The sequence below is a fragment of the Monopterus albus genome, unplaced genomic scaffold (assembly GCF_001952655.1).
Source record: "Monopterus albus unplaced genomic scaffold, M_albus_1.0 scaffold40.1, whole genome shotgun sequence".
NCBI lineage: Eukaryota > Metazoa > Chordata > Actinopteri > Synbranchiformes > Synbranchidae > Monopterus > Monopterus albus.
In genome coordinates this window covers 1,480,156-1,493,738 of record NW_018127920.1, presented here as the reverse complement: position 1 = coordinate 1,493,738, position 13,583 = coordinate 1,480,156, and the positions used below count along the sequence as shown (strand labels likewise).

Below are 13,583 nucleotides of genomic sequence, written 5' to 3'. Positions count from 1 at the left end.
CTGCTCCTCCACATCGAGAGGAGCCAGCTGAGGTGGCTCAGGCATCTGTTTCGGATGCCTCCTGGGCGCCTTCCTAGGGAGGTGTTCCGGGCACGTCCCACCGGGAGGAGGCCCTGGGGAAGACCCAGGACACGCTGGAGGGACTATGTCTCTCGCCTGGCCTGGGCACGCCTCGGCATTCCCCCGGAGGAGCTGGAGGAAGTGTCTGGAGAGAGGGAAGTCTGGGCATCTTTGTTTAGACTGCTGCCCCCGCGACCTGGTCCCGGATAAGCGGAGGAAAATGGATGGATGGATGGATGTAACAGGTGATGACCTCACCCCGGGTCTATGTGCTGAAGTCCTTCATTTAGGACTCTTCCTGGATCACATTTGTGCAGACAGCGACCTGTCATCAGATCACACTAAAATCTGAAAGTGTCAGTACATCTGCTGAGTTTTGCTGTACAGTGAAGCTTATCTGCTTTATTAAAGTCTAAAGAGACTAATTCAGTCAGTTCCTGACAGCAGGGAGGACAGAGGTGAGCTAGTGGAAGGTCTGACTCCAGGTTCACCTCGTTGTAGGTGTACTGTAAAAACAGTCTTAGTAGTAGAGTTATAAAAATCAATTTATCAACCACTAAGACACATATGTGCGTACTACACTTGTACTCTGCCTTCCACTGATTACTGTAACACTCATTGTTGGTACAGTAATGTGCTTTCACCTTCTCAGCATTTTGTCCCTTCTGTTGCACTGATGCAGTGCTGCTTGCCAAGTTAGGTTCTGCCATCTGTCACTGTGTGTGTGTATAGGTGTGTGTGTGTGTGTGTGTGTTTAGTTTCCAAGTCAGTATCACAGTGACATGTCACTTGGCTTACATTAACATAAAAACAAGTAAATTGATGTGAGCCTGAACTCGGGTGTCACACACTGTGGACTTTGTTAGGTTGTGACATGACACCTACTATATTACTGTTTGCTCTGGTTCTGTAATACCTCATATGCTTTGTTACATTGTTATCTGTGTATACTCTGATGGAGGCGACATTTTGGCTGTACAGGTTTTTAATTAGGATGCTTAATGAATTTATATTTTTAATCCCATAGCAAAATAATTGTATGTTATAAATTAGATATGTAATATTGGAAAGTATTGTTTTTGCATTAGTGTGAAATATGAATTTCGTTTCAAACCTTGGTAATAATCAGTGGTGGAAAGTATCTCAGTACATTTATGCAAGTGCTCTTTAAGTATGGGCGGCATGGTGGTGCAGTGGTTAGCACTGTCACCTCACAGCAAGAAGTTTTCCAGGTTGGGTGCAGACTTTGCAAGTTCTCCCTGTGCCTGCGTGGGTTCTCTCCGGTTACTCCGACTTCCTCCCACAGTCCAAACATGCAGCTTAGGTTGATTGGCGACTTTAAATTGGCCGTAGGAGTGAGTGTGAGTGTGTGTGGTTGTTTCTCTACATGTCAGCCCTGTGATAGACTGGCGACCTGTCCAGAGTGGTCCCTGCCTCTCACCCAGTGTCAGCTGGGATACTATTTATTTTTTTTTTGTGATAAATTTAGTCACTAGTTTAATTTCATAATCAAATTAATATAACAAAACACAGTATAGTCATAAGACTTTACTGATTCCTGAAAATCACAAGCTACCCAACAGTATGTCAAGTCATTCAAATAATAACCATATAAGGTAGTTAACATTAGCTCCACCTTAGCAGCTGCAGCACTGAATGTGATGTGCACAATAAAGCATCAATAATTAGAATTGAATAACATGATATATTGTACATTTATGTGTATTGTCCCATTCTGCACAATGGGCATTTTTCCTGCTGGTACTTTAAGTATATTTTGATGCAAATACTTTTGTACTTTCACTCAATTAACATTTTTATTCAGGACTTTTACCTGTTACAGAGTATTTTTACGTTGTGGTATTGCTACTTTTACTTAAATAAACAATCTGGGTACTTCTTCCACCACTGGTAATAACTGTCTATCAAGTTGTACTCAAAACATTGCGTATTGTTATTTATGAGAATTATACATTACATTAAATCTGCCTTGTTTTTTTAAACCTACTTCTCTTTTTCATTGCTCTCGTTCATGTTTACTAGCAGATGAAAGCAGGATTTTACTGTAATAAAATCATTGTCCTGCCGTTATTAGAATCAGAAGCTGCTACTCATTTAGCGGAGGTTTAGTGGGGTTCATTCTGTGCGGACTCTAATGAGCGGCACAGTTTAAGGAGTCTTTAGTAATTGACATGAATGCACAGTGGTTTGCAGCTATTGGGAGCTGACTGTTAATGCAGCGTGTCAAGCTTTGTGATTAGTGACGGCTGCTGCAGTACAGGGGGAGGAAGAAACATTTGGGGGTGGTAAGGGTGAGCAGTTGACAGAACAGAAAAAGCAGGAGAGCATCCTCTCACTCTCTACAGTATATGATCTCCTGTGTGCTGCATTACTCTACAATGCAATTTCTCTGTAGTTCTCCCCTCCCTCCCTCTCTCCTCTGCTCTGTCTCTCTGTAAGCACTAATCTGTAGTCGCTCTTGCCGCCTCACAGCCTTCTGCCCCTGCCACAGCGCATCTCTCTCTCCTCAGCTCCACTTTCTCCCCTGTGAGGATGACATCCCCGAATTTGATGAACCAGCGAAGCTCTCATTCTGGCTGGTGGCTGCCGAGGGAGACCCCGCATGAACGGGCTTGCTGGACGAGGAAGTGCCACATCTGAGGAGCTTCGTACAACACCTGTCGGCTGTAGCAGTCTTTGAGTAAGTGCTATACTATTTTACTTAGTCCATCAAAGATAAGGATTGGGTTGAAGGGGACGTCTTGATGGAAGAAATAATGAAAACACTACGTTTGCATTGCTCTTAACTACTCCAGTGCATTGTCATTATCTGTCTCAGCATGTTGGAACTGATGCCTGATTGTCTGACTGACAGTACAGCATTTTATGGAGTGATGAGATAACACTGGTAGCACTGAGCGTCTGCAGCAGCTGTATCCCGTCTATCAGGAGCGAGTGCTATTCTTGGTCACGACACTGAAATGCTGTGCCTTTGTTTTCCCATCTCTCTTCATCGCTGTGCTTACTGTAGCATACACTCATACAGATGGCTGTCACTCCCTGGGGTAGCGTTCAAACTCCCCACTGTTTGTATATACTGTAGTCATAATGAGGCCACTGCATGCTTTTTATCAGAAATCTGACTAATGTACACCAAGACTGGGGATGTTTTGAGACAAAGTTTATCTGAATGTCTATCATGCAGTGATTTTCCAAATTATCTCATCTAGTCAGGAAGGAGCCAAAGTAGCCGAGGTTGAGATTCAGTGCAGAAAGAAAGCTGGAATTACAAAGTCAGTAGGAAAAAGTATAACAAGACAAAGGCTGTGGTGGGAAGAAAGTATCTCTATGGTAACAGTAGGTTTTGCCAAGGGTAGAAGAGAAGTGAAGGAAGCTTGCTGCTTCTCTCTGGTGCCTATTCAGCTGAATCACAAATTACAGGACTGGAAGGACTTTTGAGGCAAAACAAAACAGAATATTAATGAAGAGATTGTGGAAAAACCTGAGATTTAGATAGACAGATTATGACACTAAATACTACTATATACAGTAATAACTCATGTAATTCATGTTTACTGGAGCATACCTTAAAAGTTGCCCAGGATATTTTACTTAAAAGTTATTAAATGTCTGCCAGGAGGACTGCTACCTATTTGTGGAGGCAGACCAAATCAATGGTAGATGGCACTAAGGGAGGGAGAGACACCTGTGTGTAGGCAAAAAGGAACTTAAGTCTGCACAACAAATCTGCCAATGCTAAAGTGACTTGTGATGAGAGAGAAAAAGAGCTGTACTGCTCCATGTCCTCAAGCATCATTTTCCCAAAAGCCTCCTTCAGAAGCCCACACTGATCCTCTTTGTCATTTGAGTTTGTGATATAACGATGGACTGGATTTTTGAAGTGCTTTCCCAAGTGCTCGGCATATTCAGCACTGTGATATTCAGTCAACTCGACCACCACAAATGAGCGGCGCAGCAGTAAGTGTGTAGCACTGGTGACCCCAGTGATAAGGTGTTTTAACCCATCTTGTTATGTAGGATCATAGCCATACAGCAGCCATTGTCACTGGAGAACTGAGGAATAATATAATCCAGTTAGTGGATCAAGGCTAACTTTGGCTCCTTTGACTGGGTTTACACCTGTGGAAACTGGCTGCCTGCGAGCTGCTGGCCTACAATTACAGCTGCCAATGCCATGTTTTCAATGTTTCAGGGTGGATGTTCCCTTTACATGTAACAAAAGCTGGTTAACCTAACCAGTGTTTATGTTTTACATTCAGTGTGTTGGTGCATTAAGCATTCAACCCACTAACTATGTGACAGTATAATAGTATTTCTAAATGCATTCAGATGCAATTAGGTGATGTGTGAATGCATTTAACATGCATGAACTGTGCTAACCAGTGCAAATGTACATACAACACATAAAATGCACCTCCAAAAATGTATTGTGTTGTAACATCATGAACAAATTCTATGGGATCCATTTATGGTTTGGGCCAAGTTAACCATCCCTAATCTTTAAAGCCAGCGGAGAAACTATGGAGCTGGAGAGCCGTGATCCAATCAGAAAACTGCTGCAATGACAGAAATTTGAAGCTCTCAGTCTTGCATGCCTGTTGTATTATCAATTTGTTGTTGTCATGACAATAGGCATAAAACATCTCTTAGTATACAGTGAGGAACAGAAGTATTTGAACACCCTGCGATTTTGCAAGTTCTCCCACTTAGAAATCATGGAGGGGTCTGAAATTCACATTGTAGGTGCATTCCCACTCTGAGAGACAGAATTAAAAAAAAATTTCAGGAAATCACATTGTATGATTTTTAAAGAATTAATTTGTCTAGCACTGCTGAACATAAGTATTTGAACACCTGAGAAACAGCAAGAATTCTGGCTCTCAAAGACCTGTTACTGTGCCTTGAAAAAGTCCACCTCTACTCCACTCATTAATCTAAATTAGTAGCACCTGTCTGAGCTCTTTAAAGACACCTGTCCACCCCACAGTCAGTCAGACGCCAACTACTACCATGGGCAAGACCAAAGAGCTGTCAAAAGACACCAGAGACAAAATCGTGGACCTCCACAAGGCTGGAAAGGGCTACGGGGCAATTGCCAAGCAGCTTGATCAACTGAGATCAACTGTTGGAGCAATTGTTAGAAAATGGAAGAGGCTAAAGACGACTGTCAGTCTCCCTTGGACTGGGGCGCCATGCAAGATCTCACCTCATGGGGTATCACTGATGATAAGAAAGGTGAGGAATCAGCCCAGAACTTCAGGGGAGGAGCTGGTCAATGACATGAAGAGAGCTGGGACCACAGTTTCAAAGGTCACTGTCGGTAGAACACTACACCGTCATGGTTTCAAATCATGCATTACACGGAAGGTTCCCCTGCTCAAGTCATCACATGTCCAGGCCCGTCTGAAGTTTGCCAAAGACCATCTGGATGATCCAGAGGAGGCATGGGAGAAAGTCATGTGGTCAGATGAGACCAAAGTAGAACCTTTTGGTCTAAACTTCACTCGTCGTGTTTGGAGGAAAAAGAAGGATGAGTTGCATCCCAAGAACACCATCCCTACTGTGAAGCATGGGGGTGGTAACATCATGCTTTGGGGGTGCTTTTCTGCGAAGGGGACAGGACGTCTGCACTGTATTAAGGAGAGGATGAATGAGGCCATTTATTGTGAGATTTTGAGCAACAACCTCCTTCCCTCAGTCAGAGCATTGAAGATGGGTCATAGCTGGGTCCAACATGACAACGACCCGAAGCACACAGCCAGGATAACCAAGGAGTGGCTCCGTAAGAAGCATATCAAGGTTCTGGAGTGGCCTAGCCAGTTTCCAGACCTCAATCCTATAGAACATCTTTGGAGGGAGCTTAAACTCCACGTTGCTCAGCGACAGCCCCGAAACCTGACAGATCTAGAAGAGATCTGTGGGGAGGAGTGGGCCAAAATCCCTGTTGCAGTGTGTGCAAACCTGGTCAAGAACTACAGGAAACGTTTGACCTCTGTAATCGCAAACAAAGGTTTCTGTACCAAATATTAACACTGATTTTCTCAGGTGTTCAAATACTTATGTTCAGCAGTGAAAGACAAATAAATTCTTTAAAAATCATACAATGTGATTTCCTGAAACTTTTTTTAATTCTGTGGGAGTGGGAATGCACCTACAATGTGAATTTCAGACCCCTTCATGATTTCTAAGAGGGAGAACTTGCAAAATCGCAGGGTGTTCAAATACTTCTGTTGTGGAGAGGATGGGCTGAAAGATCAGGCTCGAGGGGGTTAAACGGGAGAAGGACTACAAGCTTGTTTTTAAGAGGAATCTGTGCCACTACAGTGTTGCAACAGGTCTGTGATTCATCGCTGCCTACAACCCATACACTAGCACTGGCCACTGGTCACCCTGCAGACTGAATGTAGAGCAACACCATGACCGGGATGCAACCTCTCTCCACTCTCCTCCTCTTCAACAACTTTGACTCACAGCCCAGCACACATTATTCACCCCACAAAGAAGAGCTCCTCCACTGAGTTGGAAGCTGATGCTCCTCTGTTAATGTTACTGCTCTGTTATTGATGAGCAAGTGACATTTGTAAAGCATTCCTGATTGCAGGTACTACAATTATATTGCTTGCACTCATGAAAACAGCACTTCAATAAGAAGAAACTGGAAATGATTGGCTAACACAAATAGGCCAGCTCAGTGGTCAAACTGTCTTTCTTGCAGTTGTAAGGAGCATTTTTAAAGTATAGTTATTAGTAATTGCTTTTAGGGAGCTAATTATCGCAGAGGAGGAGCCCAGCTGCACAGTCTGTTAGCTCAGCTCATTATGGGCAGTCAGCTAGCACTTGAGAATGGGAGGAAGACAGTCAGATCTGAGTCCCATCTGGTGCCTCATTCTAGGATGGCACCCTGTAACTGACTTTACCACTGGCTGGTTGTTGCAGAAGTTCTGCACATTATTGAGATGAATACAACACAAAATCATGCAGTGTTGTTATTGTCTCAACACATACAGACGTTTGAGATTCATTAGCAGGTTTCAGGCCCTGAGAGCTACCAGGAGACATGACCCAGGACCAAATAAGTCTTCTTTGTCTCCCAGTCAAAACACTTTCACATGGGTGATAACCTCTGGGGGAATCACACCTGCAATTCCAATGGTTTTTCCTTAACTTCCTGGCGCCAGCCTCTGAACAACAAATACAAATAGGAATTTTTTTTGACATCTCATCTAAACCACACAGCAGAAATATCTGCCATTGGTGTAATGTGCTTACAGACTGATTATGAGCAGCTGCTAGAGAAAGCTCACCTCGACTGACGTTTGCTCATGTCATCATCACTCATGACAAGCCACCTGCTCCTGTCATGCCAATCAAACTGGAATACCTGGCCAGTGTTCTGGTGCAGCTGGAGTGCATGCTGTTGTGTTATTATACAGCTCAACCCCCAATGACCCTTGAAACATAATCATTATATTAGTCACATTTCTGGGCAAATATTAGTAAGCATCAGAGTCATCTCTAGATAGCTGCTGTTCATCTGCAGTGTCTGTGTAGTTATGTTTTTTGACACAGATATCACTACATGTGACCTTCTGGCCAGCGATATGATGATTAGGTCCTGCTGTCACAGGCAGTAGAGCAATAGAACACAGTAGTCAAGAAAAGAAACAGGCAATGCAACAACAGACAGTGACATTTCACATAAACACTTTCATGCAGCAGTAACAGCTCATAGCAATCCACCGCAGTCCACATGAGCTTGAGTTGAGCATATTATTGTAGGGAAGAGTGGGAGGTGAGCCTCTGCTTTTAATAGATGTTCTCTCTCTGTCGCCCATTCCTTTGCCTTCCTCTTGATAACGAAAGCAGCCAAATATATCCAGTGGTGGTAAAAGAGGCTGTTGTGTGAACACGAGCAGGCTATTTATAGTCTCTCTTAAGATACAGTAGAATATCAGCACATATTTGGCCAGCACACTATGGCTCTCCTGTGGTATACTCTACCTAAACTGTGAACAACATACTTTATCTGCTAGTCATCTGTGTGATCATGTTACTGTATAAATGGAAGAAGTGTTAATTTCTGAAGCATCCCTGCTGTGGAATGACTATGTGTCAAGTCTTCAGTACTTGATTGCTAATTGCTTTTCCTGGTATTAGAGCCTACACATATTGCAATCTGATTTTGACATTTATTTACAAAGGGCACAACTGCAAGATTATAATGCACCAGAATATATTTAAGTTAGACTGAATTAATCACATCTGTGCTGTAGGGCTTTATATCCCTTGTTTACCTGTTTAATAAGTAAACATTTAGGTGTTTTTTCTATAACTTTTATGATGAGTGTCAAAGCACATATGGAAGTTGAAGTCTTGCAGACTGGAAAGATTTTTGGTTTTACATTAGCACTGAGTCAGCCCTTAAGTTTTCTAGAGAGGCTGTGCATCTAGACTGTTTACTGTCATGTTTCTCTCCCATTCCCTGTCTCTGGTCCTCTCTTCATTCTCTGCTCCCCTGCAGATTAGTGACTACATCCATCAACTGTCTAGATAAAACGATTCTCCTTTGGAAAAACACCCCCACTTCAAAAACACAAAGCAGACAGAATTGCCGGACACATGTCACAGGTATAATTCTTCATATGGTAAGATTTTGTTTCTGGAGCAATCAGACATCGGTTTGTCAGTTTGTCTGGACATTAACTGAACTGGTGTGTGTGCATGTAATCGTGTTTGTGTGTGTGTGTGTGTGTGTGTGCTTTGCATCTTATTACAACCCCAATTCTGATGCTGCAACACATTCCAAAAAAACAGTTGTGACAGTAAAGCATTTACCACAGTGCGATGTTGCCGTTTCTTCTCACAACACTTAAGAGACATTTAGGGACTGAGGACACCAAGTGACTAAATGTGTCAGGTGTCATTTTGTCCCATTCTACCTGCTAACAAGTCTTAAGGTGCACAACAGTCCTGGGTCTTTGGTGATGCAATTTGTGTTTCAAAATGTGTCAAACATTCTTTACTGGGGACAGGTTGGGACTGCAGACAGGCCAGTCCAGCACTCACACCCTTTTCCTCCACAGCCAGGTCTTAGTAACATCCTCAGTATGAGGTTTGCATTGTATTGTTGAAATATGCATGTGTCCCTGGAAAAGATGTTGTCTTGAAGGCAGCATGTGTTGCTCCAAAATCTCTCTGTATGTTTCAGTGTTAACAGAAATATCACAGAAGTGGAAGTGACCTTTGCCAAGGCACTGACACAACTCCAGACCATGACAGACCCTGACTTTTGGTCTTATTACAGAACAATTCTAAGTGGCATTTATGGATGTAACTACGTACTGTAGTGCCTGACACAGGTGTGCCAAAGTTAATGATATTCTGCACCATAGATGGTGACAGATCCAAATCCCTTCCTATCTTTCTTTGAGGAACATTGGTTTTAAACATTTCAATAATTTTCTCACACATATGTTGTCAAACTGGTGGTCCTCGGTCCATCTTTGCTCCTAAAGGACTCGGCCTTTCCTGGATGCCACTTTTGTACCAAATCATGATGCAGTCACCTGTTGACATCACCTGTTTCAAATGGAGTCATCATTTCATTGTTTTACCTCATTACTGGCCCTGAAATGCAGCCGTCCAACTTTTATTAGAATGTGTTGCAGCATCAGAACTGAAGTGAGTGTTTATGTTGAACAAAGAATAAAATTGATGAGGTATCTTGTCAAATAATGTACTGCTGTGTTGTTTTCGATGTAATACAGCACACAGAGGATTTTCACATCACTATTTTCAGTTTTAATTTTGATTTTACATATTGTCCCAACATTTTCTGATTCAGGGTTGTATTCCAAGTCACTCTCATTATGTGTGAGAGTGACTTGGAAATGAAAAACTGAAAAGAGAGGCCAAACTAGGATCATCAGTACTGTCAAAAAGTTAATTAAAATTATTTGTGACTCAACACAATATATGATTTTGTGCTTTGTTACAGGGAGCATGTATCTTTCCTCCCACAACTCCATTATCAAATTCCATTATTGTTTTCACTCTATGAACAACATTTTCTAGGCTGTATAACAAAAATATTTTTCACTCATCTTCATCTGTGATAAAAAAAAAGAAAACAAACTATAAATCATTAACCATTTTGTTCAATAAAGTCACATTTAGGTCTGTTTTTCTAAACAACCTCCAACAAATTTTAACATTTGACTTTGCAGTTTGATGTTTTATTCTCTGTGACAGAAATAATCTTTTGGTGGTTTTTCTGTCACCTCTGCTGAATGGTGGATAAATCAAAACATTTAAACCAAAACAAAAACTATTTGGTCTTATTTTGTAATTGTAATAAAACACAGCTACATTTTGATTGCAGCTCAGTGCTTTATTTTTTATATCATAGCCTGTATGTGAAATCTTCTGTTGACAGTGAAGTAACTTGATGAAATGCCCCATTGAGAGATATATGGACTTAAATAGCAATAACTTCACCATCTCCTTCCACCCATAAAGCACAAATTCAGTGGTAACAAGACGAAGCATTGCTAATTTCTTGTTGTCAGATTTCTAGGTAATGAAGTCAGTACAATTCCAAGCTTAACCTCGTGTGAAGTGAAATGTGCAGTGCAGCCTCAATGTCACGTCCAAATGCATGCACAAGAGTGATGAAGACAGAATGACTGTCCAGCTGCAATGACTTTGATTCTACCAAAAAGTGTAAATATCTACAAGAATCTACTCATTTAGAGAATATGTGGAAATGCAGTGTGTTACTTTCAACCTTTCCTTTAATAGCTCATTAGTCCATGTTCAAATCAAATTACTATGCCTCGTTTTTTGATCGGTCTCTTAAACAGACACAAAGTGAGTGTCTGGTCATTATTTGCAGTAACACTGGATTCCAGGGCAATGTTGACCCATTGGTTTCACTGGCTGCAGCCTGTGCTATGTTGTTGTGAGCATGCACGTGTGTGCATTCTGACTGTGTGTCATTGCTGCCATAAACTAAGTGCTGTGACTGTGTATCTGTGATTGTGCTGACAGACCTGCAGTTCCTCTGGTTTCCAATGATCCTCCCTGTAATGTTGTAATGACACATCTAATAGTATCATCAATGACTACCAATGACATGTGCCACCAAACAAGAGCAGTCTTGTACACACCCACACATTAAGTGTATTGTTATTAACATAGTAGTTGTTAATATTTTAGACAGTAAGAAGACATCCTTAACACAGCTACACTCAACAGAATGTGTCTGCTTTGATCTACAGGCTCCGGATCTACAATAAATAATGCTAAACTACATTCTTGTTTCCAGGTTGAGCAGGAGACCTCACTCGTCCAGAGGAAGATGTCTGACCTTGAGTCAGTGCTGCAGCAGAAGGATATTGAGTTGAAGGCCTCAGAGACTCAGAGAACCATCCTGGAACAGGACTTGGCAACCTACATCACAGAATGCAGTGTGAGTAGTGTGAGGACCGGTTTGAATTTTATCCTATGGGAGTCAGGTGGCAAGGTGCTGCAGTGGTTAACACTGTCACCTCATATCAAAAAGATTCCAAGTTTGAACCTACCGGGGTCATTCTGTGGGTGGCTTGTCTGTTCTTCCCTGGCTTGTGGGGGTTTTCTACAGGTACTCTGGCTCCCTCCCACAGTACAAAAACATGAAGGATTGTTTGACTGGTGACTCTAAATTGCCTGTAGATGTGAATGTCAGCCTTGTGATAGACCAGCGACCTGTCCAGGGTGTACCCTGATGTTTGAAGGTTACGGGTTTAGGATTAAGTTTATAGTTTATGTTAGATTAGGGTTAGGCCTTTAGTGGTGACCCTTAAGGTAAGGGACAAGGTAATGCACTGTATCAATGAGGGTCCTCACAAAGATAGCTATATAAAGGTGTGAGTGTGTGGGCTGGTTTTGCCCATGTTCAGTCTGTTTACAGTGTGACATTGTGGGGGCTTGACGTCTTTGTGGGAACAAAAAGCAAGTCGCCAAAACATGTCTAAATATTATAGTGTGATGTGGTGTGTGTGTGTGTGTGTGTGTGTGTGTGTGTGTGTGTGTGTGTGTGTGTGTGTAAACGTATATACTGGAAAACCATTTCAACAAACATCTCCCATTGTTACTGGTTATTGCAGGACTCCTGAGACTACATTTTAGGTACATGCAGCAAACAGTCAACTGACCACACATGTATATCTTGGTTGCAGAGTCTAAAGCGCAGTTTGGAACAGGCTCGTATGGAAGTGTCACAGGAAGACGATAAGACACTCCAGCTCCTCCATGACATTCGGGAGCAGAGCAACAAGCTTCAAGAGATCAAAGAGCAGGTAGGATGTCATCTTGGTGGGTCAGTGGGTTAAGACACGCCATTTACTCCTGATGTTGTGGGGTCGACACGGAATCAGGAACAGTAAGGCATATCACAGATCAGCTGTCCAACATGATAATCATTTAAAATTTAATTGAAGGTTTGTTAATTTTACATTTCTACAATCAGATGCAATGACATTTCTATATCGGCTGAAGTTTTCTTGTTTAATTCTAACTCACTATGGTTGTTGCACTGTCCTGTTAGTAATGCATGTAGCAGAAACGTCAAAAGTACAATCTTTTTGAAAAGAATCCGATTAAAAGTGCTTTATGATGGCAGTCAGATGGAGCAGGGCAAGTCAAAGGCTCAGTGGGTGGGGTGTGAGTGTTAATTAGGCAGGCGCATGATGTGGAGCCCCACCACTCTCTGTAGGGGTGCAGTCAGTATAGCATTAAACACCTACAGCATGTGCACAAATGCCTCATGTTGCAGAAACCGCTTTCTGAAAATTATTTATGACACCTTTCTAAATCCTTGAACCTTTTATTACAACAAGGATACACAATATAAGGAGGCAGTTTATCTAGTGTAGTGTTTTATTATAAAGGATTGTTTAGAAATTAATTTCACAAAAAATGAACAAACAAACCTTAATGACCTTAAAGGCAAGTTTATTTAATTTCATACAGAAAGGTCATTCAGAGTACTTTACATAATGCATATATACATTAAAACATTAAAATGCAAATTAAAAGAACAGAAGAAATGTAAAAGATGTAAGAAAAATATAAAACAAAATAAAAATATAGGCAAGTTCATTAAGAGCAGTGAAAAAAAGAACAGTCTTTAGCTTAGGTTTGATGGGAGCTGGTTCCAGCAGTGGGCAGCATAACGGCTACAAGCCATTTCACTATGTTTAGTTTGAACTCTGGGCACCACAAGCAGTGTGCCACCTTAAAACCTGTAGTTCTCTATATAAATATAAAGACTGAATCCAGTGGCTGCTGGGTCAACTCGTTGTTAGTATCTCTAGAATCAGGAGATTTACTGTACATGCACCTGTTAATTTATTGAAATCAAATGTGGTGAGTATGTGCTTTGTATGAGTGTTTGTGTGTGTGTACATGTATTTGAGCATGTGTGGCAGCACCAGATGACACAGTGTCACCAGCTGGGAGGA

At 41.8% G+C, this 13,583-nt stretch overlaps 1 protein-coding gene across 3 annotated transcripts in view; it reads left to right on the top strand.

Moving 5' to 3' along the window:
• The first annotated feature begins 2,385 nt into the window (after window positions 1-2,385).
• citb (citron rho-interacting serine/threonine kinase b) overlaps window positions 2,386-13,583 on the top strand; it is a 50,768-nt gene continuing 39,570 nt past the window's right edge. For 2 of the 3 annotated variants that reach the window (XM_020599214.1, XM_020599212.1), the window contains exons 1-4: window positions 2,386-2,761; window positions 8,603-8,709; window positions 11,408-11,551; window positions 12,300-12,419. In XM_020599214.1, coding sequence (XP_020454870.1) covers window positions 8,701-8,709; window positions 11,408-11,551; window positions 12,300-12,419 — 273 coding nt within the window. In that variant the 5' untranslated portion in view covers window positions 2,386-2,761; window positions 8,603-8,700. Of the gene's footprint in view, window positions 2,762-8,602; window positions 8,727-11,407; window positions 11,552-12,299; window positions 12,420-13,583 lie in introns of all 3 variants that reach the window. The other variant, XM_020599213.1, reaches the window with a different exon arrangement.